This window comes from Octopus bimaculoides, chromosome 1 (assembly GCF_001194135.2).
Source record: "Octopus bimaculoides isolate UCB-OBI-ISO-001 chromosome 1, ASM119413v2, whole genome shotgun sequence".
NCBI lineage: Eukaryota > Metazoa > Mollusca > Cephalopoda > Octopoda > Octopodidae > Octopus > Octopus bimaculoides.
This window is the reverse complement of record NC_068981.1, coordinates 8503109-8518967: the sequence shown is the minus strand read 5'-3', so window position 1 is coordinate 8518967 and position 15859 is coordinate 8503109. Positions and strand designations below refer to the sequence as shown.

Genomic DNA, 15859 nt, shown 5'->3' with positions numbered 1-15859 from the left:
TTAACTTACTTTTATAAATACATACATACAGACAGACATGAGATATTTCAATAAAAAGACCTGCCTATCTTTTCAAGAGAAGGACCCTTTGTTGAAAATCTCACAATAGCAACAATTTCAGACAATTCACAGCATTTACTGGGACATTTCAACTGTTTGCTGTTTGCAAAAGCATCACAACTTTAAAATAAATTAGGTGCAGGGTGGTGGTGGTGGGGGGGGGTTAAGCCTGATTTTCTTTTTTTTTTTGTCACTATGACAACATTTTTTGCTGTTTGTGTTTTTTGATTTTATCCTGAAAATTATCATCCACTAACAGCTGTAATATGTGTTATCACATGATTAACCTAACTATTGGATGTTATACATCGCTGGTCACAATGCGCTTTGCACTGTTTTAACTTTCAAATGATGCTACCCTGCTGGCTGGGTAAACAGGCCAACATTCCCCCTGAATGGAAGACTAATCCATCACAGGGTTATCCGTTTACAGCTGAGTGGACTGGTGCAATGTGAAATGAAGTGTTTTGCTCAAGAATGCAACATGCCACCCGGTCTGCTAATAAAACTCCTGATCTAATGACAGACCACTGGGCCCTGCGTCTTCACATTCATACATATTACATCAATAGTAAAATATGTGCCAAAATGTTATGTCAATATAAAATATGCAATGTGTGTTATGTTTATGATTCTTCTAATATATGCTATGCTGAGAAACTAAGGCTGCCTGACAAAAGTGGAATATTTTATTTTGTTGTTTATATTTTTAGGAAGATACAGTAGAATCAACCTAAACCTTCCGAAGAACATGTTGAAAAGAAAGAATTACCTGGACTTCATCAAAGACTGCCCATTGACAGAGGTTGGCAAATTACAAGCCCGTCTTACTGGTAAGGACACAGATTTACCTACAAAAAAAACCCCTTCTTTTACAATCAAACACAATTTCTCTGCTCTTTTATTATTTTATTAAAGATATTTAATATTCTATCGCATTGATATTATTTTTGAACTGAGAAGGGATGGGTTTCGATGAGATTTTTCATGTAAGACCAATCTTACAGGATTGGGTGGGGGGTACTGTTAATTTTTTGAGGGGGTCTTTTACCTTATAAAGATTTTTTTTTATGTAATCATTGTATGCAAGTTGAAGATACTGCAGTAGACTAATTTGAGTAAGTGGCCTTTATTATTATTATTATTATTATTATAATCAGCTGGAACACTTCTTGAGACATCTATCTTTTCCTTGTTTCAATCAACAGATTGTGGCCATGCTGGAGCACCACCTTGTAGGGTTTTTAATCAAATGAATCAATGCCACTACTTATTTTTTTAAAAATCTTTGTACTTGTAGCATCTCTTTTGCCAAACCACTATATTATAGGGACATAAACACACCAACACCAGTTGTGAAGTGGTGGTGGGGTGGGGGATAAACACAGGCACACACACACACACACACACACACACACACACATAACAGGTTTCTTTCAGTTTCCATCAACCAAATCCACTCACAAAGCTTTGGTTGGCCTGAGGCTATAAGAGAAGATATTTGCCCAAGGTACTATGCAGTGGGACTGAACCCAGAACTATATGGCTGGGAAGCAAACTTCTTACCACACAGTCACCTCTATGCCTATCTCAGCACATAAATTTACCAGTTCCACAGAGTTTTGTATTCAGTACTCAATGTGTGTGTGTATGAGAGAGAGAGAGAGAGAGAAAGAGAGATGCTTGACTTTCAAAGAGCATTGCTTAAAATAATCCGAAGCCACCTACGAAACTCCTGAGAAAGGAATTGAGGATAACATTTGTTCTTTTTGTTGCATCATCAATGTTTTATGAAGTCTTTCTCTTGCAAATTGTCATTAAGTAAATCTTCATTAAACTTCTTTATAATTAATATTTCTTGTGGAAAATTTATCTGCTCCAAATGAAACAGCTTTTAAATGAGACGTTTATCATAATTGATACTAAACTATTTTGTATCTAATTACCTCCCCTTTCAATGAATATTGTTTATTATCTCCTCTTTTATACTTGGCTAACTTCTTTTGTGGGTTCATTGACGAGCTGAAAGAAGGGAGACAAATTAAGCAGAACGTGTGTATTTTTGTAAAATTTATCTGTTAATTGTTAGAATGTTGTCAATAGAGGGTTAATATATGTAAAGCACCAATCTATTACAAACTCTAATCCACGGACAAAGGGTCCCCTTCTTCTGCTTTTTCATTGTTTCAACAACAGCCTTTATTCCTTGGTAACTGCCTCATCTTGTGCCCTTTTCATTCACATACTCCCAACTCATCACCTCTCATCATCTATACTGTGCCAATCCCTGCCACACAGACACACTCATATCCCAGGCCTCACATTAACCTCTAGACATCAACTTACTGGAATTCACTCTGTGCATATGTTTTGTTTTTGTTTTTCTCTCTGCTAGTGTTCAATAAGAAAGAACATTAATGATCACAGCGTCACCACTCTTTAAGAGAACACAGAGGGACACATTTCCTGCCACCAGGAAAAAGAGATTTCCTAAAGAACATTATCAACTACACACACTCAATGTATATGTTTTGTTTGTTCACTGTTTGTATAACACTTAGGGGACGGCTCCCTCATTATGCTGAGTGTTAAAACACCTGAAAATCATTGATAGGTGAGACGACTCATTTCTGATTGAAATTTGCTATTTTTATGGCTTATCAACATCACATACCTGAATCGAACCAGGGACGATCCCGAATCACCAGTCTATGACTATTTACAAATAAGAACTATTTGCTGGTGTGCCATGGTGATGCATGCATAAGATTCAAGGATTTGATTTGTCCACAGTTTCAGGTACATGATGTTGATAAGCCACTAAACTGGTGAAATATTGATATGCATCATTCCTGAATTAGATCAGAGGTGAGTTGTCTCACCTGTGTATGATTTTTATACGGCAATGAATCATCAAACAAACAAAGCCCAGAGTATGTGCAGCCAATAATGACATTGATTTCGATTCAGTTTTGAATTTCTAAAAGAACATTTTCAGATTGGTTTTTACCTTTTTCTAGTAATCCTTTAATGACTCTTGTTCATCTGGAAGGGAATAAATCTTGGTTATTTCATTCCAAATGTGTAAAATAATGAGTTGGGACTATTTTGATTAGAGAGAAAAAAACAAAATGGTGGAAGAAAATGTTACATAAAAAGTTTAACAAGAAAAATATTTTAAATCATCATCATCATCATTTAACGTCTGCTTTCCATGCTAGTATGGGTTGGACGATTTGACTGAGGACTGGTGAAAACCAGATGGCTACACCAGGCTCCAATCTGATTTGGCAGAGTTTCTACAGCTGGATGCCCTTCCTCACGCCAACCACTCAGAGAGTGTAGTGGGTGCTTTTACGTGCCATCGGCACAAAGGCCAGTCAGGGGGTACTGGCAATGGCCGCGCTCAAAATGGTTTTAAATGTGAGAGATTAATTGTTATTTATGCACTTTACGTTTAGTGTGTATATTTACAACACACAATATATATTATACTGTATTATATCATATTATGTGAAGGCACATGGCCTAGTTATGAGGGTGTTATAATCATTAGATAGTGGGTTCAATTCCCAGACCAAGCAGCATGTGTTTCTTCGCATTGCTCCAGTCCACTCAGCTGTAAATGGATGACCACCCTGTGACAGAATAACCTTCCAATCAGGGAAGTGTTGGCCTGCTCAACCAGCCAGTCTGATGCCATCATTCGAAAGCTAAAACAATGTAAAGGGCACTGTGAGCAGTGATGTATGACAACATCCAATAGTCTGGTCAGTCACGTGATCACATGATATTGTATTCTATGCTCATATCAGCCACTTTACCTATTTGTTTTTATACCAGGATTTGAGATATCCCAGCAATCACCAGACACGACTGAAAAGACTAGCCCTACAATTATTCATCTCCCATACACTGGGGTTGTCTTTTTGGCTCCCAACCGAAGGGGAATAACTCTGATGAACTAAAAATAAAGTTTTCTGCTTAAGTTTTTGACTTGATACTTTCTGACCACCAATAGTGAAGAACCCATGCCAGACTTATTCCTTTCAGCCTTTTTTCTGATGATTGCTGGATTTATCTCAAATCCTGGTATGAAACCAATTGGCAAATTGGTTGATATGAAAGATAAAAATATTGTCTTTTATTTATACCATATCCACCAATATATGAGTGCCGGTTTTTTCTAACTCATGGATTTTTAGACAACTTTGTGTGTGTACCTCATACTTAGTGTGTATAGCAGCCAGATAAGGGGAGGTGGTTTGATGTTTTTACCAGTTTCTAGTACTCCCCTCACTCTGTTATTAGAGTTTGAAAGCTTTCAAGTCATCTACACTAAAAAGTGTCAATAATTGTAATGATATTTTAAATATTTAATCAATTATCAGACAGACCCAAAGCTTCTAAGCTACGATATCAGTGTGAAAATACCAAAATCTGTTAGAAACATCAACTTGCTCTGCCTTTCGATGCTAATGTTGATGTAAATATAAATCTTGTAAATAGAAACACTCTAAACACGAGGTTGAAGTTATGTATGTATCTCTCTTTGTGTGTGTGTGTGTGTGTGTGTGAGTGAGTGAGAGAGAGAGAGAGAGAGAGAGAGAGAGAGAGAGAGAGAGAGAGAGAGAGAGAAATATCAACTAGAATGAATTAAATGTCAATTCAGTATCTTGTTTGTTACATACCAAAAGAGAAAAAAAAGACCTCTTCCAATCTTGTTGGTAGAATAATGCTGTAATAAGAAGAGAGCACATGGTTTGTGAATAGAGATTTAAGACAGAACAAGATTCAGCAAAGAATATAACAGGTGTTAATTTATATTAATCAATCAAGGTATAATGTGTTTTTGAGATATATTGTACAGAGATATATTTTGTGTTTTACAAAGTCACTTGAATAAAGAAACTGTATCAAGATGTATACAAACAGATAAGTGGAAGCAGAAGTCTTGTTCTTATCAAACCAATAGACGTGACTTGATCAAAGTAATGTCATGTTAGGAAAGTACGACTAGCAAAAAAGAGGCTGAGAAGAAACAGTTTAACGAAAGTTGTTGGTCATAACTAATAGATTAGTTGCAGTGTTAAAATGTCATGTAATCTCTGCTACAATATAACTAATCTCTGTGAAATTAGCTAACATTACGGCCTCATACCTGTAAACTCCTTCTTCACTTCTCTATTCCTATATATTCTGTTCCTAGCCTCAGACCAGGCCACAATGATGTTCAATGTTTGTGTTTCAAGTTACATAATGTCTCTTTAATGTTTCCAACTTGAAAACTGAAGATGTTTGGGTTTTTAGTTTATCTCACTGTTTACAATAATTCACATGAAATAAGTCTTTTTTTTTTTTTTTTGACAAAGGGAAGATAAATCAGTGTAAATTATGTATTTTCCATTCTGTTTAATTTTGTTGTTTTTTTTTCCTTCTGTTGTAGGTGAAGGTTTACGAGATGCTTCAGTGAACTTGTCTCATTTGTATGTCTCTCCAGCTCTACGATGTATTCAAACAGCTCATGAAATTGTTACAGGTATCTAGAATTGATTTCATTTTATTTTAGTTTAGCTTATTTAAATTAAAATCAAGTTAATGTCATCTAATTTGTTAATCCTGTTACTATTTGAATCGAGAGATGAGATAAAACTTTGTTTTAGCAGTCTGCTTCAAATGTAAACTGCCAAAGTATTTAAGGTTTACATGGACGAGGATTTGAGAGATGTAGAACGGTAGCCTCCACATAATCCTGTTGTTGATTCTAACAGTTTGTAGAAATTTTGCAGTGGTAAACATAAATACAGGAACAAACTTTGCTTAGTGAGGTGCAACCCAAGGTTCAAAGTTTTTTATAAACAAGGTTGATTTTTTTCAGTTTTAATATCTGGCAGAATCATTAGCACACTGGACAAAATGCTTAGCAGTATTTTGCCCATCACTATGTTCTGAGTTCAAATTCCACCAAGGTCAACTTTGCCTTTCATTCTTTCGGGGTCGATAAATTAAGTACCAGTGAAACACTGTGGGGGTCAATGTAATTGACTTGTCCCTCTCCCCAAAAATTTCAGACCTTTTGCCTATAGTAGACAGGATTATCATTATTATTATTATCATAATTATTATATTTGAACATCAATCAAACCAGATACATCCGATAATGGAAAAGTAATGTTTCAGATCAGTTCAAACATGTTTCTACACTCATTTGTTTTGGCAAAGTGGATATTCAAAGCATTTTCATTGCCCTACCCAAAATTTTAAGGGGTATGCCTGCACCCAAACCAATGGGGATGTTCTAAGATTTCACAAATTGTAGGTTTTTGATGCGTTATCTGTTTTTTTAACCTGACTTTATTCACATTGCAGCAGAATCTAACAAAGTGTGATAGGAAATGTTTCAAAGTTGGAAGTTTGGACAAGAGTTTAATGATTCATACAGCTAAAAGGAGTGTAGAATATATGGAGTAGGTGGGGATGGGTCAAAAATATCTGGATGCTAGGACTTTTAAAAGTTATGCTTCATGAAGGAGACCAGTGCAGTTGTTGTTCCATGTCTGGCATCGATCAGCAGCCAACAGATTCTATATCAATAATATTGCTGATAGTGATGATGTCAGGAGGTTTCTTGGATCTCTCTCTTTCTACAGTGAAAGCTGAATTTGCAGAAGAGAGAAATGTGACACAACCTTAATCCAAAGACCCAGTGTTCAGTGACAGTAATAATAAAATAGAGTGTATCTGTGCGATGAAGCTGCATTACATTTAGTTGGGCTGAGCAGAGTTATTTCCCCTAGTTAATCTCTTATTTAAATGAACAGGAAACCATTTTAATGTTTTTCAAAGAATATTAACTTTCATTTTATTTTCCTTTATTTGGAAAGAGAAAATTTCAAGCAATAAGAAACAACTAACTTACAAAATACTATTTTTGTATCTGTTATCATTTCTTTTAAAATAAAGCAAAATTTACATTATTTACATTTGACGGTTATTTGTCCTCATCTTGTTTGTTGTTAACACAACGTTTCGGCTGATATCCCCTCCAGCCTTCATCAGGTGTCTTGGGGTTCTCATTCCTAAGGTATTTTTCGATGTTGTTGTTATTATTATTATTATTATTATTGTTATTATTATTATTATCATCATTATTGTCATTATTATTATTATTATTGTTATTATTATCCGGGTCACTGCGTGAACTGTATTAAAGTAAAATTTGTCTTATGAAAAGATTATTGTGGGAATGGATTTGTGTAGTGTGTTCTGTGATGTGAAACCATGTATCATGGCAACCAAAGTTAGTTTCAGTCTGAGAGGAGAATTATTTTAATAAACGAAAACAGTCACAGACATTTCATCTCTGTTGTAATGGAATTACGTCAGGGATTGGGTCACTTTTGTGGAATGAAAATATCAACAAATAAAAGTAATTTAACAGTTTTTGTGGGGGTCATGGCTAGAAGGGTTCCTCTTTGATGAAATTGCATGGAAAGATTCATTTGGAATCTTTTCATCAAATTAAAATTTTCATTTCTATTTACCCTGGAATTTATTAGTTGAACTAAATATTGGTTTCACATTTTTGCACAAGGCCAGCAATTTTGAGAGAGGGGCAAGTCAATTATATCAATCCCCAATACGTGACTGGTACTTATTTTATTGCCCCCCCCCCCAGGATGAAAGTGGAAATCAGCCTCAGTGGAATTAGAACTCAGAAGGATTATTCTTCAACTAAATATTAACAACAGTCATAATTTTCAGGGTCTCCAATAAAAAATGTTTTAGTTGTCAAAATATTTAATAAAATGTAATAAAGTTCATGTAATGAAAATTTAGCGAGATTAAAATGATGAAAAAGTCTGTGTGTCATAATAGAGTCGAGCAAAGTGATTCCCTGTGCATTGATGCAATGTCACATACATTATCTCTGAGGAAATATCTAGAAGGAAGTATCTCTCTTGAGACAACTTCTTTCCACACCTGAAGATTTTTCCACATCCAAATGTACACAATTACGTTTAATATAATTGTACACACATATATATATATAATTTATTGTAGCTATTTAATTTATAATGAATTAATAATTAACTCATTATCATCTTTTAACATCTGTTTTCCATGCTGGCATGGGTTGGACAGTTTCACTGAAAACTGGCCAGCTGAGAAGCAAGTTTCAATCTGATTTGGCATGGTTTCTATGGCTGGACGCCTTTCCCAACACTTAATCCAAGAATGTAGTGGATGCTTTTTTTTTTTATGCCACTGGCATGGGTGCAAGTTATACAGCACCGACATCAACTACAGCTATGACTTCGCAGTATATCGCCAATGGTCTCGATCACTTGTCACTGCCTCCAGCAAATTAATTTAATACATATCATTAATTTGTATGATTATCATCATTGTTTAACGTCCTTTTTTCCATGCTGGCATGGGTTGGACAGTTTGGCAGGAGCTGGCAAGCCAGAGAGCTGCACTAAGCTCCAATGGTCTGTTTTGGTATGGTTTCTATGGCTAGTTGTCCTTCCTAACTCCAACCACTTTACAGAGTGTACTGGGTGCTTTTTACCAGTGCCAGCACCCACAGGGTTACCAAGTAGCTTGTAAGACAAGGACCTCTCAGATGAGAGAGAGAGAGAGGAACCAAAAGATGTGGCCATGTGCCAGGGTAGAGGTCGGAGTATGATAAAGGGACAGGGATAGGTGTCTTATTACAGAGGAGATACTTGACCACCATGGTAGGATAATGAAAGAAAGGGAGATGGGAAAGAATAAGAGAGAAAGATAGAGACGAGTCAGAGAGAGATGGAGGGGGAGGTCCTACTCACTTGGAACAATGGTGGGGCAGTATAAGGTAGTAAAGAGGGGATAGAAGGGATGTTCCGTATTATGAATTAATAATTTTTTCAGCTGATTAATTTATAATGAATTAATTCCTTGTAGCTCTTGGTCTGAATCTGAAAATCTGTATTGAACCATCCTTATTTGAATGGCTGGGCTGGTACCAGTTAGGGTTACCAATTTGGTTTACTCCTGATGAACTGATTGACCATGGTTATGCTGTCGATCGAAACTATATTTCTTATATGGTACCCACTCAATTATACCTCGATGAAACGGTGGAGCACTTCTATTCCAGATGTGCAGATTTCACACGTTATATCCTTAAAAAACATGAACATGAAGGTAACTATTTTATGTTTTATTTTGATTCCATTCTTACTTTTTCTACAAGTCATCCTGTAAGAAAGTCACATGAAAATATCCTAAATTGATTCTTATTTAGCATTTTACAAAGGTACAGTTTATCTGCAACCATCATCATCATCACCATCCTCATCACCTTCACTAACTTTTCCCCTTCAGTGACCAGCAGTACAGTTTCAGTTGGTGTTATCATCAACTAGTTTCTGATGTTATTCTTTTGTGGTTTATTGACCTTAACACATCACCGTGAAAACAACCTCATAGTCAAGGGCCTCAGTTATATTGAAAGCCTGTTTCAGTGAGAAGACTTAGTTTCTGTCAACAGCACAAAAGCTTTGTCACAAAACACATGAAGGAAACAGTCCTCACCTTTTCTCAACCATGGGCCAGACACAACTAAAAACCTTCAGTGTCTCTACAAATGCTAACCTCAAAATCTTTGATGATCTTTCATGCTGACCCCACAGGAGTACGTCATCAAGACTGAGGCTTACTTTTCTGACATCTGTATAAGGAAACTGTTTAGATATTCCCTCTGCTTCCCTTTTTCTATCACTCTCTTCCATCTTCAATCAAACTTTAGATTGTGTCTATGATTTTCAATTGTGGTCGTCTTCAACATTTTCTTGAAGACATTTTATAAAGATTTTCAAACACATCACTGACTCTACATTTCTGTTTCAATATTGTCACCATCATCTTTATATTGTCTTAGCTTTTCATCTCTTTCATTATAACTTGTATTATTTTATATTGAGTTCTGTCTTCTTCTGCCTCTACTCCTACCCTTCACTACACTTCTAATATCTTACATACAACCACTTCATTAGATCCAATCACTAAAAGCCTTCTAAATGATTTTATAAAATATTGCCTAATTAGACACCACCAGAAATACTGAAAGAGAGAAAGGGAGGGTTGTAGTCGTTTATATTGACCCTAATATATGACAGGTATTATTGACTGTGGAAGGACAACAGACAAGGTCGATCTCCTTGAGAATCAAACTGACAATATAAGACTGCTCAAGACAATTTGTGTGGTTCTCCACCAATTCTGTTAGTCTCACCAATCTCAATGCTGCTAAAGTAAGAAATCCTATTTTACAGACATCAATCCAAACCATTCATCAATCAAAGTTTGATTAATTCCATTTCATTATTTTAATTTATCTTCTTCTGAAATCTCTTTCGTTTTCTCTTTCAGATGTCTGTAATATCTTAATAGTTGGTCATGCTGGTAGTTTAGATGTATGTACACGCCAGTTACTAGGAAAAGCTCCACGTTCTGTGGGAGGATTTCATGAAATTCTTCCTTATGTTCCATGTTGTTCAATGTGTTGCTGTGTTGAAGATCCTCTCACCAAAAAATGGAGAATGAAGGAACCACCAGTTCCTCCTATTACACATGTAGCCAACAAAAAATATAACTGGAAAACACTAATATAAAAATAAAGTAAGTTCCATATCCTGTAGCACAATGCAAAACATGTTTCCTTTTTTTTTTTTTTTTTTAAGAAAACCAAATTGGGTTGATGTTACAGGAATGTGGGTGGGGTGTAATTTTAAAACCAAGTCAATATTTCTATGTTTCGGCTGCTTCATTTCATGATTTTGGTTTCTGATAATCATGGAAGTTTCCAAGATGAAAATCCCCTAAACAAACATTTGGTTCCCCTGCTCTGTAAACCTTATAAAATGCAATCTATTTTTTAGAAGATTGTCAACACATAAAACTCTGTTTTTCTTTGAATTTTATTTTTATTTCTAGATATTTTTTTTGTCTTCAAAATTTTCAAATTCTCTTACTCTCTAATTAAACTTACCATGTAATTAAATTGATTAAACAAATTTGTATGGCCCTCCCCCACTCTTCTAAAATATTCTACTAGTAGGTTCTATATTTAAAATATGATGCCCGACTTTTCCATTGCAGTTCACAAATGGTTTTGTTCTTTGTTGATGAATTAAGAATTCCGTAATTATTAATATTTTTCAAAAAAAAAAAATTCCTCAAAAGATCTGCATTAAATACCTGTAAATAACAGAATGGTGAGAAAGGTTTGGGGCTGAAGTAGCAGCAGATGTGCTTCTTAAACTCTCTACAAAGATACTAACAAAAATGGATTATTATTATTATTATTATTATTATTATTATTATTATAGTCAATATTTTTATAACATTCTTCTTCACAGTTTATATTCCTTTAATTTTTTTTCCCTTCCCTTCCTTTTTTCCCCTTCATTTATTTTGCTCCCTGATAAATCTTTCACTGCTTCATCTATGTATATATATAAATTTTCTTTTTTTTCTTTCATTAATATTATTTTATATTCTCTCTTCTTTCTATCCTCCTCCCCTCCCCTGTTGGCAGTGATTTAACACCAATAATTTTAAAGAACACTGCTAAACTGTATTCCCATCATCATCATAACCATCATCATCATCATCACTATTATTATTTTTATTATCATTATTATTATTGTTGTTATTATTATCATCATCATCATCTTGGTAGGCAGCTTTACGTCCAGTGTCATGTCAATATTGACGTCTGTCCGTAAATTCTGCAGGTTGGATAGGGACAGGTTTGTAACCCTTATATGGATACCTTAGACATTTCATTTCTCTGTTAGATCTAAAAAACATGGCTGAAGAGAACTCCTCTCTCTCAATGTGATGATACACATATTTGTGTATCCAGTTGTAAACTCTCAACTGAAATATATCTGTATTAGTATAGTTTAGAAACTCCTGTCAAACATTTCTTTCAGAAAGAATGTTCCATCATTCCGTTGCTTCTTCTCGACCAAATTCTAAGATATTACTTACAATGGAAGAATCTGATTTGGTGTTTGAGGTTGTGTTGACGCTACTCAAAGATTCTTTTGTGTCTTTTTATGAAGTAAATTTCAAGAGGGCAGTTTTGTTGAAGCCATTCCCCCTGAACTCTGCAATATTAATTAAAACAATGCTTAATTAAACATTATTACTGCAGTTTATAGCAACAAGCTGTAATTAAATGTTGCTAATTAATCTGTTTCTTGTAATAAACTGTAAAAATGGAATATATATTAGAGCCAGGTGATCTGAGTCTGTTGGTCATTCGTGCAACAATGTGATTGATGAGAAAATAAAGTGATCAGAAATTCTTTTGTTGGCCAGCTGGAGCAATCAGGTCAATAAAGTTTCAAATTAATTACTCGAACTTTACATGATTCTTAAATTATTTTTCTAGGTTAGAGCAACAATACTATTTTCTGTTAAATAAATATTAGCAATGAGGCATTTTAACAGATACTACATCATTAAACCGTTGAGATCCTGAGTGGTTGATGCCAGGATGCCCCCTCCCTCTCTCTTAATGAAAGATGATACAAATGAAAATAGTAGATAGCACAGCAAGAGATCGAACAGCAAGGCAATCACCTATAAGTTCGTTAACCGAATAAGACAAAGTCATTAGCTATTATTTAGAAATCCCGAGTTTTGTCATTTTGGTCATCATAGTTGCTTATTTATATCTCTATGGTCATCAGATATTTATCTGGTAAAATAACCTGTCTCAGATTAAGAGTTTTAATTAAAATCCTTCCTTCGTTTAAATATACAACTAAACCACACTGAATACTAAAATATATACATGTATTCAACTGACGTCTATGCATCTGTGTAAACACACACGCTTACACACCCACACTTTACACAATGATAGGAACATGTCAATTCATGTTAATGTTAGTTTCAAAATCACTCAACACAATTGACTGCTTATCATGCTACATGGTTGGTTATATACATGTTTCACTCAACTAAGCAGATGAGCCAACCAAATGTGGTAAGTATTCAACTGCTCTTTAGTACTACTGGTAACATGTGACCCAGTACAACCTGTCACATGGTTGGGTCGTCGGCAACTAAACTGGCAGCCCCACTGAGCGTTGCTTGGTGAGGAGGGTGATTGTTGGACACCCTGTGGGATAAAAAATAAGACCCATCAAAGGGCGAAGGAACTACTGTGTAGTCAATGGCCAACTCAACAAGTACCTTGTCATGGTAAAGTGCCTATGTGCTCCATTGACCCGGAGAGCTATGCTGGAGGGAGAGAAATCTTCAGGCAGGTCTTACCATTCCAGATGGGTCGAAGGGGTAGGAGACAGACAAAACCTTAACCATTAGAGGAGTAAACTTCAGTGACAATAAATCAAAGCGTTGGCAGTAGGGTGTGGATTTAGTTATCGGCAAGACCCAACAGATCAGATTTGTGGCTTTGAACTAACAGAATGTCATGCAGAGGATCTTGAATACAAGACAATGGATGAGACCCTAATATTCCTAGTTAGATGGAAACTGTGGGACCACATGGGGCAGCACCCTGTGACTCCTATAGTCAGTAGCGAACTGGGTTTAAAAATATTGGTTGCCAGAAGACTAAGGGGGCCCACCCGCAACTACAAGGGGCCCCACCCACAACTACAATGCTATCATTTAAATTTTTTTTCGTTCAAAGTATTCTTTTCAACTGTCTACAAACACAGCCAGGTAGAAATAATTAATGCATTCTTCCAGAAGTGAATTAAAAATTCTGAAACTTGAGGGGATGGGCCCCTTAGATACTAACATGGGCCTCCATATATGGATTCTAATGGCGCAGGGGCCCATTTGCCATTGGGCAATTTGGCAACCTGGCCAGTCCACCACTGCCTATAGTATGCACAACCGAAATGCTAAGGGTGTCCTGTGGGACAACCTAGGTAGACAGACAGATAGATAGATCGATCAACTACTTTCAGTGGCTTTGAATCATTTTAAAAACTAATAGTAACACAGATTGATAGTTTACTATACAAGCAAGCCGAAACTTCAAAGTCACTGTGAAACCTTTCTTTGTAAAAAGTTGACATACATATATGAATGAATGATCTATGAATATAATAAATATAGATCCAAAAATATGTATATATGATTGTATCTATGTATGCCTCTATATGAATGAATATATATCTGTATATATGTATGTATATATCTAAGTACATATGTGTATGTATATATATATATATATATATATAGGTGAGAAAGTTGGTATGTGAAAGCACGTGGTTGGATGTATAAAAGATAAGAGTGAAAAAACTACAGAAGGCTTGTGTTACATGGTTAAAGTATATATTTAAATTATGTCAGAAAAATGTTATAAAAATGTTAGAAAAATGTTAGAAAATCTTTTTGGTATATAAACATTGTATTTTGAGAAATATATATATATGTATGTATGTATGTATGTATGTATGTAGAGAAAGGGAAAGAGAGAGAGAGAGAAGATACTCCTCTGGTTTTTCTGTAAATAAGTTTGTTCTTTTTCCTTATTTTCTAAAAAAGATCAGTCATAGCAAACAGTGGGTGATGTCATTTGGACAGTTATGATGTCATACATACACACACACACACATTATGTAATCCTGTGAACATCTCAGTAAAGATCTGTCATAGTGAGCACTTATGACACTGTCTGCTGCTTCTCGTAATCGTTTCCTTTTGTCTTGTTCGCTCATTAACAATTTACTCTGACCAAACGCTAAAAGCAGTCAAATCACATTGTCTACCCCCCTCCCTTCCTACCCCCTCCTCCACTAAACCCATTTTCTGTACTCTTCCACCCGCCCACCATTAAACACTGTCTCAACATACATTTTTATCATTTATCAGTATTTTTGTTTGAATTATTCAATTTTATTGGGTTTTTTTTTTTTTTACTTCAAAATACCAAACTGGTTTTCATTTTTTTTTTTTTTTCTGTTAAAAATATTTCCTTGTTAAAATCTATCTCTGTTGAAACATGAATAAAATCCATCTTTTCTCACTTTTAAAACGACTTAAAATCTACTTTTTTTTATTTTCTTATTTGTTTTATTTTGTATTTTGTTTCAAGTCACTCCTCATTTTCTTTATTTATTTATTTCATTATTTATTTGGTATAATTTGTGTTTTTTTTTTAAATAATACATTAAAATTTTTAAAATATTACTTAAGCTACTTTTATTTTGTATTTACACACACACATTCATATTTACATGTCTTTCCATGCTAGCATGAGTTAGATGAATATATTAGTGAAGTATTACTTTCCAGCTGGATGCTCTTCCCGTCACTAACTCTTACCTGTTTTTCATGTAAGAGATCTCTTATTACGCGAACTTTGAAGACACAAAGCCAGCAAGAAGATTTGGTGGCAAGTGAAATGACAACAACATCAGCAACTGTGGGTCCAAGATTTCCAGAAGGGCAAATGTAAACACACACACACACACACACACGAAACAGGCTTCTTTCAGTTTGTGTCTCCTAAATCCACAATTAGATATTTCTACTTGTAGACATTATCACATTCAGAACATAGTGTGTGTGTGTGCATGCGTGAAATCATTGTTTCGCATCTGCTTTCCATGCTGGCATGGGTTAGGAGGCAATTGCAGTCCCTTGTGCTTTGAGGTATACTCCTCAACTAGACAGGCTGGAAGACCCCATCTTGCTTGCATTTCATTTTTAGTGTGATGTCTTTCTTAACACCTACCACTTTGTAGTGTGTGCT

The 15859-nt window shown here is 35.1% G+C and overlaps 1 protein-coding gene across 1 annotated transcript in view; it reads left to right on the top strand.

The window, feature by feature from the left end:
- LOC106869956 (protein UBASH3A homolog) overlaps positions 1 to 15139 on the top strand; it is a 107399-nt gene extending 92260 nt beyond the window's left edge. The window contains exons 10-13 of the mRNA XM_052974152.1: positions 726 to 893; positions 5507 to 5599; positions 9010 to 9252; positions 10480 to 15139. Of these exons, the coding sequence (XP_052830112.1) occupies positions 726 to 893; positions 5507 to 5599; positions 9010 to 9252; positions 10480 to 10721 (746 nt within the window). The 3' untranslated portion in view covers positions 10722 to 15139. The remainder of the gene's footprint in view (positions 1 to 725; positions 894 to 5506; positions 5600 to 9009; positions 9253 to 10479) is intronic.
- Positions 15140 to 15859: the final 720 nt, after the last annotated feature.